This window comes from Pteropus alecto, unplaced genomic scaffold, assembly GCF_000325575.1.
Source record: "Pteropus alecto unplaced genomic scaffold, ASM32557v1 scaffold396, whole genome shotgun sequence".
Lineage (NCBI taxonomy): Eukaryota > Metazoa > Chordata > Mammalia > Chiroptera > Pteropodidae > Pteropus > Pteropus alecto.
In genome coordinates this window covers 446934-458450 of record NW_006438082.1, presented here as the reverse complement: position 1 = coordinate 458450, position 11517 = coordinate 446934, and the positions used below count along the sequence as shown (strand labels likewise).

General features: G+C 57.4%; 1 protein-coding gene across 2 annotated transcripts in view; it reads left to right on the top strand.

Moving 5' to 3' along the window:
- Nucleotides 1–11492, top strand: part of PDZD4 (PDZ domain containing 4) — a 21442-nt gene extending 9950 nt beyond the window's left edge. Inside the window, exons 2-8 of one of the 2 annotated variants that reach the window (XM_025049231.1) lie at nt 5302–5537; nt 6639–6729; nt 7216–7314; nt 8261–8323; nt 8761–8862; nt 9160–9270; nt 9447–11492. In XM_025049231.1, the coding sequence (XP_024904999.1) occupies nt 5302–5537; nt 6639–6729; nt 7216–7314; nt 8261–8323; nt 8761–8862; nt 9160–9270; nt 9447–10994 (2250 nt within the window). In that variant the 3' untranslated portion in view covers nt 10995–11492. Of the gene's footprint in view, nt 1–5301; nt 5556–6638; nt 6730–7215; nt 7315–8260; nt 8324–8760; nt 8863–9159; nt 9271–9446 lie in introns of both variants that reach the window. The other variant, XM_006915288.3, reaches the window with a different exon arrangement.
- The last annotated feature ends 25 nt before the right edge of the window (nt 11493–11517 follow it).

The following is an 11517-nucleotide window of genomic DNA, read 5'->3' as shown; positions in this document are numbered from 1 at the left end:
GAACTCTAGACTCCTGGGAGCTGTCCCCTTCCTTTTTCGGGACACCTGGGCAGGAAGTTAAAGTCAGTGGAGAGAGAAAGCAGAGCCTCCTGAACGTCCTCAGATGAGGTCTGGATGTAAAGTCCGATGTGACTTTGTTGCCACTGCTCTTCTTTAATTGGCACCCAAGGGGCCCGAGCCCAGAGGCTGCAGTCCGAGCCTGGCTGCCCAGGAGCACAAACCAGCCAACTGCCACAGTGTGCGAGGAAACAGGAAAACTCGGTGGATCACAGGCTAGATTATTATAATATGTGTGTTTTCTCTCTAATTATAATAATAATAATGTTTATTGGAGAAAATGTCATCGAGAACAAAAGAGAAAAGAAAAATCACATAAATACTATCTCCCAGAGATAACCACTGTGAATATTTTTCATTTTCGTGAATTTTCTTCTAGTCTTCGAAGAAAGTATTGCATAATATTAGATACATACGTACATGCCAATGACTATATATCACACGTGCATCCATGAAGAAGTGTTCAAAGTCCCGGGAGCCCCCTCGCACTCTGAGCGAGCACGAAGTGGCAGCACGAAGTCCCAGCACACCCCTCCTTCCCTGCCTCCACCTGGTCCGGGCTGCCTCTCGCTCCCTGAGAGCCATGCTTCCAGAAATCTCAGATTTCTGTTTCCCTTGCCCATGTTTTTTTAAATCTATATTTATATTCTTTCCAAGCCTTTTCCCATTCATGTATTTTATATGGTAACCATCACGGTTCATGTGTCATTTTATATCTTCTTGAGAAACAGGCTTGTTATTTAAAGACTGTGGTAGACACTTAAAGTTAAGATTGCTGTAAAGTTTTTGGCATTAAAAATAATGCCGGTGCCTCAGTGAATTAAATATAGAATGCCCGACGGTTTATGCACCAAATTCTAGGTGCATAAACCCAAAGGGTTTGAAAACAGGGACTCGAACACGAAGTCAGAGACGTGTACGTGAATGCTCGCAGCGGCATGCTTTACAGGAGCCAAAAGGTAGAAACGACCCAAATGTCCGCCTACGGTTGAATGGAGAAACAGTGTGGTCTATCCATATGACAGAATGTTATGGATCACGACTTAATATCACTCAGCCAAGAAAAAAGAATGAAGTGTACTGATGCTTTGGTGCAACGTGGATGAATCTAGAAAACCTGCTAAGGAAAGATGCCACTCAGATGCATAGTGTAGGATTCTGTTTATCTGACATGTCCAGATAGACAGACAGAAGATTGGTGGGTGCTGGTGCCTGGGAGTGCATGGGGAGGAATGGGTGTGGGGGTGTCTCCTTTTTGAGAGGATGAAAATGTGGAATTAGAGGTGATAGGTGCACAACAGTGTGAATGCACTAAATGCCACCGAATTGTACGCTATAAAATGGTTAAATTAAGGTGGTAAATATTGTGTTGGGTGTATTTTACCACAAGAAAAATAATGCTGTTCTTAACGTCTTTATGATTTACACAATATCTATTATTATTAGCTTAGGATCTATTACTTAGAGCAAATGTACTGGGTCGGAGGGCATGATGAATGTTTTCAAGCTCCTTTATAGTTATCGACAGATTGCTCCAGAAAGATGACCATTTTCCACTCTGAGGCAAGGTCTAGACTGAGTGTATGTATGACTGGGTGATGAGGTCAGCCAGGATGAGGGACACCAGAGTGCCATGGGTCCTGGAGGTGGCTACTGTGCGTAGGACTTGTGGAGACTGGGTAGTGAGTGCTCTCCCAATGGATAACGGGAACCAGGCTGTCCTCAAGCAGAGTGTGAGGGCTATCTGGGCCACATTTGGGCAAAGGGGTGCCTCTAAGGCTTGAGTCCCCTGTCCCCGGTGGAAGTGAAGTGACTTTCGGCTCATCTGGGATTGGGTTGGACTTGCGGTCCATGGGGCAGCCCACTCGGGCCCATCCCAGCAGCAGGAAAAGGAGCCATGTGTGGAAAGGCTCTGAGCAGAGAGCATGAAGTCCTAGGTGAGGGAAGCGCGTAGTGGAACCAACAGGACCGGCTGCCAAAAGGTGGTTTCTAGCTACGGCAAGGAAAAATGCCTGGCACTTGGCAAGGCTGGCACGGCCCGCCCACAGCGCTAGAGGAGGTGAGAGCCACTGGGAACTGGGTATGAGGGATGTTCAAGTGGGCTTCAGGTATGTGAAGTGTTGGAAGAGAACGTGGATTTCTTCTGGATTGTTCCAAAAGAGGCAGGTTGGCACGTGATGAAAGAAACACTTTTTAATAGTGAGTTTTCTGATAATGGGCTCATTCAGCAATTCTCACTCTCCCTGAACTGGAAGGGCTGTGGGTGAAGCTGACCGCTCCAGGTTCACATGGCCCGTGAGCCTAAATAGCTGTGGATTCCTTCTGGATATAAGCAGTAGCCAAGCCCTGCCCTCGGTGCCCCTGCCTGGTGTGTGTGTGTGGGGGGGCGGGGCGTGACAGGGAAGCAGAGCTCAGGGCCACCAGCTCCTGGGAGCCCCCGAGAAGGCTGGATGGTGCCCCTTGGGGCCTGGCTTCCCCTCCAAGCTGTCCCCTGGCCCAGCCTGGGCCTCCCATACCCATCCTGAGCCCTTGACCTTTGGTGGGCCCTCAGGTCGGAAATTGAGGTATAGCGTGAGTGTATTCGGCGAGTCCTGCAGTTGGCCTCCAGAGCCTGATGGAAATCATGGCTGTGAAATGGTGCCCACGTGTTTGGTCTACCAGGGTCCCACCTGTGCCATGCACTTAGCACGCTCAGCACATTCCCTGTGTGTTCGCTGGGCCTTACATGGCTCCCAATGCACAGGTGCTTGGGCAGGGCCTCAGCGTGTGTCTGCTTGCTAGTGAGTGTGGCTCGTTAGCCGAGATAGACGTACCTGGGCACCTGGCCTAGAGTGGGTATAGGTGACAGGAGGGGGAGGGAAATGATGAGCAGGTGCCGAGTACACCTGTTCCTACTACTCCGATCCACAGAAAGGATGTATGAGCGGACAGAAAAGCGCAGCATCTGTGGCAGTGAGGGTAAGCAGGCGATGTCATAGACTCACCTCCACTGCCACCAAGCGCTACCCTTCACCTACCACAATCTATTTGCACCCAGACCCCTGCACCCCACACAGTCCTATCTAGACCGCCATGCCCACCCAATTCATGCACTCTACCCACACACCTACCCCCAAGAGCCCCTCATCTCAGCCAAAGCCACACCTACACCTCCATCCCCTCCCCCACCCCACATGGGTACACACCTCCCTCACCTTCCCAGCTCCCTGGCTGAGCCCAGTCCCCATTCCCTGCACCCCCCAGTTCCATGCTGCCCACCACTGGGCCTGGGATGCTGTTGGATCATCAGGGCTCCTTCCAGCTGCTCTGCAGAAATTCCCAAGGCACCTGACAGTTTTCTGTATTTTTCAACTGTTCTATGATGAACCTGTGTTTCTTTCAAAATGAGACAAAATTGATTAAAACTTATCTTTTCTTACCTGACCATGGGAAGTTTGGGGAGAGGGAAGACATAAAAACTGAAATTATCATCTACAAGGACAGTCACGTAGCAGAAAGAAAATTCCTCAAGTCCCATGGCTCAGAGGAGCCCTGGCCACGCAGGGAGGGGTCCCTAGGACTCCCTGTGCTTTCCTAAGACAGCCTGCTTTCCTGGAACGACACCCAGGGGCTGCTGTGTCACATTGCAGCTGGGAAGAAAGGATTTTGCAATCGGATTGGGCATCTCCATGAAGAGCTAGCTCCATACCCCTGAGACTTCCGGGGTGGGAGGTGGCTCTGCGAGAATGGGAAGGAGAATGGGAAGATGGGACAGCTTAGCCGAGCGGACAAGGGCTCTTGTTGGCCACGGCTGCCCGTGTTTCCTTGCTCAAGTGGGACCTTTCTCCCTCTCATCCTGCAGAAGCTCCATCCATGGGTGGATGCTGGGTCCCTGGGACCTGCCCTCTCCATGCTGACTGTGAGGGACTTGGCTCGCATCTGCAAACCAGCCTCCCTGGCTCTTCCTGGCCCTCTCCCTTCCCCTGATGCAAGGCAGGTGCCACCTGCTTAGGGAGCCTTCCCTGTCCCCCTTCCTAGGAGGTATGTGGCCACCTCTGTGCTTCCTTAGCAGCCCCCAAAGATCTGTTTTAGCACCTACCTGCTGAAGGTAGCCATTTGGGGTGTTGCTGCTAGTGTGCGACCTCCCCAGGCCCAGAACAGCCCTTCCACAAGCTGCTGAGTGAATTGAAGACCCTCCTGTCCCCGTCCTCCAGGAACCGCTGCTTCCCGATTCTCCCTCGCTTGGCCGCATGACACATGCCCTGACTTCTGGCTGCGTTCGTTTGGTCCTTAGTCTTCTTGCCTCTGTGCCAAGGATGGCCTCGAGGTCGCAGTGTGTCCTGTGGAGTTCACTATGCTGAAAGTGACTATCCCAGAGTGCAAGGCAGGCAGGCTGTAGAAATTAGTGGCCGGGCTGGGGCCAGACATCTGCTCCCAGGTGCCTTGAGGGCATGTCTTGCTTCGCCCAGCTGGGGACCTACCCTGGCTCTCTGCCGGGAAAGCCCTCCGTCCTCTGCCCAGGATCATCCTGTTCCAACCTCAGGACTGCTCCAGTCCTACCTTCTCCTTGGCCCCAGCCTGCTTTGTCCTCCTCCTTTTTCCCCTGCTCCCCGCCCCCTTCCGGTCTGACCACTGTGCAGCCTGGTCTGGCCCGGCTCATGACATCAACTCACACTCCTGTTGTCCTGCTGAGCCTCGGTTTCTTCATCTGTCAAATGGGTCGTAGGCATCAGGATGTGGGGAAGAAGCACATCAGGAGCCTGAGAAATGGCAGTGTTTGTGTAAGGGCCATTTCCTTACCCTTGGGCTGCCTTGCGATGCCGGGAGGCTCTGCGTGTGTTGGCCTTTTCTCTTTGGCGAGTCCTCCTCTACCTTGAGGACAGAGATCATTTCCTCTCTATCTTCTTAACTCTTCCCGACCCTCCTGCCTGAACCCCTTCGTTGACGCCCGTCGGGAGAGGAGTCAAGGCCTTCCTCCTGAACAACAGATAGGCATTGCCAAGGGGGATTCTGCAATCTTCTAGATGCTAGCTCTGGCCTCAGCACCCGCCAGACACAGTGCGCAGTCACTGGGGCTCCCCGGCCTTCGGGGCATGGCCCAGTGATCCTCAGACAGCAGTGTGTGGGGACAGGGCTGAGAAGTGGGGTTCGCCTGGGAATGAGAGCGCGAAGGGTAAGCAGGGCCAAAGGTGGAAGCGGATTTCTTGGCTCAGCAGATTGGAGTGTGAGTCAGCGGATTCTCACAGGGGCGTGTCTCTGCCACAGGTAAACGGGAAGGAGCTCTCCAAGCTGTCTCAGGAGCAAACCCTGGAGGCCCTGCGCTCCTCCAAGGAGCCCCTGGTGATCCAGGTGCTGAGACGAAGCCCCCGCCTCCGGGGGGATGGCTCCTGCCATGACCTGCAGCTGGTGGACAGTGGCACTCAGACTGACATCACGTTCGAGCATATCATGGCGCTGGGCAAGCTGCGCCCGCCCACCCCGCCCATGGTCATCCTGGAGCCGTACGTCCTGTCTGAGCTGTGAGTCGCCCTCAGGAGGGCCCCGGGCCCTGCCTCCAGAGAGGACATGCCACCAGGGGCAGCCATCTCTATGCCACCCAGAAGCTACCTTGCTGCAGCTCTGGCTGTGGCAGGGAGACCCCGACTGGCTTGCCGTCTCGGGCAGGAAGCAGGTTCCTTGGCCTCCGGAGCTGACTATGGCACCCAAAGGCTCAGAAACCTCCGGGCCTGTGACCTCAGGCTGGACACCAGCCGGGGAAGGGGCCGGGGGAGGCTGACATGCAGGTTCCCCATTTATCTACTCCCAGGGCCAAGGGAGGATCATCCAGGGACCTCGCTGCTGGAAGGCTGAGGTCCTCTCCTCCTCCATCCTCTCTCCTCTGCTGCCCCATCGTCTTCTGCCTCACGAGCATCATCTCTTGAATCTTCTTGCATCCTTGTCTGTCTCATCTCTCTCCCTGCTCTGAATTTCTTCCATCTCTTCGGCTTCTTTCTTTGGCCTGCTCGGAAGAAGGGCCTCTCATCCTGGCTCATGACTGTGTGAGCGCGGACTCATTCTGCTATCTAAGCCCCGGCTGCAGGGAGGGGGTTCCGGGACCCCCTTCTCGTAGCAGAGAGGTAGGCCCAGGGCCACCAGCAGCCAAGCTTAGCCTCGGGGCAAGGAGGGCCACTACTTGAGATATAGTTGGTCCTTCCCTGCTCCCTATCAGTCCTCGGGGCCTGGATAACTCCTGGGGGCGTTGCATGAGTGGGGCCAATGCCGGGCGGGAAGGGCACCCACAGTTTGGAAAAGTCGGTCCCTGCCGGCTGGCACGGTTAGAGGGGATGGTACGGGACAGGGTGGGAGGGGTTGGCATGCCTGGGTCCCCAGTGTGGACCTCTAGACCCCCTCACACTCCCGTTCGAGATCCATTCCTGGTCTATGCATGGATGCATGTAGCTCAGGAGGGCGTTCTAGAAGAGGCAGCCGGGTTGTCTCCCCTGAGGAGGGTGCGCCCAGAGCGGGGCTCCATGCTTAGTGCCCTGGGACTGGCCAGCCTGGGAGCTGGGGCTAGGGCATGGGAAGAGCAGATGGCCTGCCTGACCCCCGCTTCTCCTGGGCAGCCCCCCCATCAGCCATGAGTATTATGATCCAGCGGAGTTCTTGGAGGGCGGCCCGCAGGAGGCAGACCGTATGGACGAGCTGGAGTATGAGGTGAGCCGGGCGATCAGGTCAGGCTAGGGCTCGCAGCCAGCCTTGGGTGCCAACCCCAGGACGGCTGTCTGCAGCCCCGCTCAGGCCTGGCTCCTGCTGCCCCCAGGTGGCTGGGCCTTGTGGCCCTTCCCAGTGTGTGGCTGGTTACTCAGGCTCACCGGCCAAGTCTGGCTGAGTCAGGGAGGGCACGGGTGAGGTCCCATGTTCAGTTTATGTTGGTGAGTCTGTGTCTCGCATACGTCTGTGTCCTGTACGTGCCATGTCTTATATGTGTCTTGGGCATTTCCTGGTAGGGAAGACCACTGGACACATGCGCCATTTGGGGATGGTAAGCGAGACCCTCGAACCGGGGGCTAGAAACTCGGCTCAGGTGAAGCGAGCCCTGTGGGTCAGGGCTGGGCCGCGGCTGCCACCCATGCGGCGTGGGACCTTGCTCACATTTTTCCGGACTTTCTTCCTCTGCTTCCCCCGCACCCCTTGTGGCAGGAGGTGGAGCTGTATAAGGCCAGCCACCGGGACAAGCTGGGCCTGATGGTTTGCTACCGCACCGATGACGAAGAGGACCTGGGTATCTACGTTGGAGAGGTATGAGGTGTGGGGTATGGAGGTGGGGTCTTCTAGAAGGTAGCGGAGCCCCATGCTGCCTTCCTGTGGGCTAGGACCTCAAAGCTGGATTTTGATGACGCCCATCTGTGTAGCACCAGTGAGAGGAATGGGCATCACGGGTGCTGAGGCGGGGGCTGGCTCATCCTAGCCCCTCATCCTCTCCACACTGCCCAGGACTCTAAGGCCGCCCTTGATGACGCAGCTGTCAGGAACAGGGCTTACTTGGCATCACAGGGAGGCTGCTGGTGGGCGAGGCCAGGGCGGCCAATGGCTTCAGTGTGTATCTAGTCTGGCAGCCTTCTCCGGTATACCTGTGGCCGGGGTGGGACAGTGAGCAAGGTCGAGGCGCAGGATAAGGTCCCTGCCAGGCTTTGTTCTCTCTCCCACGACCTGCAGCCAGCCGTCCTGGTCCCCACGGGGGTCATTGTCCCCCACCTGTCTGTGGCAGATGTCTGTGTGTCTGCAGGAGGGAGGACGGCTCCCCTGCTCCCATCCACACGGTAGTGGTACCCTAATCAATTAGCCTTCGTATGAATATCCTACTGCCGATGTCTTTGAGTATGGCAAAGTAGGGGATAGTAGCCAAGTTCCTACATTTGCCTAGGCTCTGACACGAAAAAGAACAGGTTTCCATGCAAAAGAGTGTAGGAGTGTCAGCTGGGCGTGGACATGGGGGCGGAGGGCAGGGGTTGGGAGCTTTTGGTCGACAAGTTGGCATCTCGAGTTGGGGAGAGATGACTAGTCCCAGTTTCGCTGTTCCGTCCCCGCCTCTTGGAGCTTGGAAGCTGCTGGTCTGAGCTGGAGCGAGGGAGTAAATAAGGAGCCTTTGATTTGCTTTGGGGGCCCCTGAGGTGAGGCTGCCCTTTCGTACTAGAAGGGCACCTTAGCGGAGGTGCCGAGTCCCCAGGATGTATGTGCCTTGCAGGTGAATCCCAACAGCATTGCAGCCAAAGACGGCCGGATCCGTGAGGGAGACCGAATCATCCAGGTGAGCAGCGCGGGCAGGCCTGACCTGAAGCCCCACCACGCCGGCCGACCCACCACCTGTCCTTAGCTGATCCCAGCTGTGTCCTGCCTGGTGCCAGGCACCCTGCCGCGCCTGAAACTGGGGCTGGGTTGCACGGAGTCTCATCTCTCCTTCACGGCTGCCCTGGGTGGCTCCCTCGTGCCCATGGGATCTGCTCTGGCACCTTGCAAGCCTCTCTCTCCATCCCCCAGATGTGAGCACATCTCCCACTCCAAGCTGTCCTTTGAACACGTGTACTTTTGCACGCACGGGCCGGGCTGTCCTCTCCCTAGGCACCTTCCACTTCTTTTCATCCTACCAAAGCATGAAAAAGCCCGTCCTAGTCCAGGGTACTCAACCAGGGCCCATCCCAGAACCAGCCCCGGTGTCCTTGTTGACTGTCCTTTGGCCTGCCACAGATAAATGGTGTGGATGTCCAGAACCGGGAAGAAGCGGTGGCCATCTTGAGCCAGGAGGAGAACACCAACATCTCCCTGCTGGTGGCCCGGCCTGAGAGCCAGGTGTGTGTGCCCGACAGGATGTCTTGGGTCCCCTGACATCGGGCTTTCTGTCTCGGAAGCTGCTGATGTGACAAAGGCACAGATGGGCTAATAACTTAGCACTGATGACTGGCTGGTGGTGACCCAGGGCCCCTTTCCCCTCTGGCCTCTGATGGCTGAGTGGGCTGGGAGCACCCCCTCTCTTGGTTTGTTAACTTCATTGAGACCAAGAGGCTGAGTATGGGACCTTGGGGCAACTGAAGGGGTGTCTGGGGACGTCCTCGAGGCAGTGGGGACAGCATGGTTCTGTCTGTGCAGCTGGCAAAGCGATGGAAGGATAGTGACCGGGATGACCTACTGGATGACTTGGCCTTAGAGAATGAGGGGGACCCGCGAGTGCGGAAGCTGAAATCGCCCCCCGCCCAGCAGGTGAGGAAGGGGGGAAGGGCAGGTGGTGGGGAGGGTAAGCAGGGAGGGGATAGAGAGGAAGGGTTGGGGGTACATGAGAGGTGGACCAGACCCCAAAGCCCTTCTGATCCGCACCCTCCCGCGGCGCCTTCTGCCAGTGGGACCCAGACTGAGTGGGACTCATCTTTCTGCCCCAGCTTGGAAACGAAGAGGAACAAGGGGTCCCCGATGTGGGCCCAGGCCTGAGCAACAGCCAGGAGCTGGACAGCGGGGTGGGTCGGACTGATGAGAGCACCCGAAATGAGGAGAGCTCCGAGCACGATCTGCTGGGGGATGAGCCCCTGAGCACCACCAACACGCCCGGGACTCTGCGCAAGTTTGGCTTGCAGGGGGACGCCCTGCAGAGCCGAGACTTCCACTTCAGCATGGACTCCCTCCTGGCCGAGGGGGCTGGGCTGGGGGGTGGTGACGTCCCTGGCCTCACTGATGAGGAGTATGAGCGCTACCGCGAGCTGCTGGAGATCAAGTGCCACCTGGAGAACGGCAACCAGCTGGGCCTCTTCTTCTCACGGGCCTCGGGCGGCAACAGCGCCCTGGACGTCAACCGCAACGAGAGCCTGGGCCACGAGATGGCCATGCTGGAGGAGGAGCTACGGCACCTGGAGTTTAAGTGCCGGAACATCCTGCGGGCGCAGAAGATGCAGCAGCTGCGGGAGCGCTGCATGAAAGCCTGGCTGCTGGAGGAGGAGAGCCTTTACGAGCTGGGGGCTGGCGAGCCCAAGAAGCATGAGCTGTCCGACATCTCCGAGCTGCCCGAGAAGTCTGACAAGGACAGCACCAGCGCCTACAACACCGGGGAGAGCTGCCGCAGCACGCCACTGATCACCGAGCCCCAGCCGGAGAGCCCCCTGAGGCGGGCCGCTGCTGGCAACTCCAACTTGAACCGGACCCCTGCTGGTCCCCCTGTCGCCACCCATCCCAAGGCGGCTCCTCCTCCACAGGGGAGCCCCTCCAAGTTCCGATCCCTCTCTCGGGACCCCGAGGTGGGTCGGAGACAGCATTCAGAGGAGCGTGTCCGCCGCAGCCCCAAGACGGGGGTGACCCTGGAGCGCGTGGGCCCCGAGAGCAGCCCTTACCTCTCTCGGCGCCACCGAGGCCAGGGCCAGGAGAGTGAGCATTACCACAGCTGCTTGCAGTTGGCCCCGCCACGTGGCCTGGAGGAGCTGGGCCATGGCCCCTTGGTCTTGGCTGGTGGCCCTCGGGTGGGTGGAGCAGCGGCGGCCACCGAAGCACCCCGCATGGAGTGGAAGGTCAAGGTTCGAAGCGATGGGACCCGCTATGTGGCCAAGCGGCCCGTGCGTGATCGCCTCCTAAAAGCCCGGGCCCTGAAGATCCGGGAGGAGCGCAGCGGCATGACCACTGACGACGACGCAGTGAGTGAAATGAAGATGGGCCGCTACTGGAGCAAGGAGGAGCGGAAGCAGCACCTGATCCGGGCCCGGGAGCAGCGGAAGCGGCGCGAGTTCATGATGCAGAGCCGGCTGGAGTGCCTGAGGGAGCAGCAGAACGGCGACAGCAAGACTGAGCTCAACATCATCGCCTTGAGCCACCGCAAAACTATGAAGAAGCGGAACAAGAAGATTCTAGACAACTGGATCACCATCCAGGAGATGCTGGCCCACGGCACTCGCTCGGCCGACGGCAAGCGGGTCTACAACCCTCTGCTTTCGGTCACCACCGTCTGAGCCACCGTGATGGGAGCCGGGCTGTGCCCCAGGGCGGGGGCCCTCCGCCCCAGTCCGGGTCCAGTGAGCCTCCAGGAACCCCTATCCCCTACTTTCCCTTAGAATCTAGTATGTGTGTGTCTGTGTGTACGCACAGGCCTTTTTTTTAACAGAGAGAAGCCCCCAAGGAGAAGGGGCACCCCTTGAGCTGTGTGCACGTGTGTGTGACACGAGCCCAGGCACACGCACGCGCACACGCTCATGCACACCACTCCAGTGCTCTCTCAGCATGGGTACTTAGGGACAGGGAAGTCAGCTGAGCACAAGAGAATGTCCAGCTTTGAGCTGAACATAGCTTCTCCCCCTGCTGGGAGCCTCCACTATTTGTAGAAAAAGGCAACCCTGATTTTTGTGGTTTTTCTCTTCTTCTGTGCTTGCCACTTGTTTTTCTGTTTTGTGGACCTGCCCTGGGGGCTGGCAGCTCCTTCAGGCAGCCTGTCAAAGGTGGAACCCCCTAGTGAGGGCTGGGAAGGAGGTGGGTGGG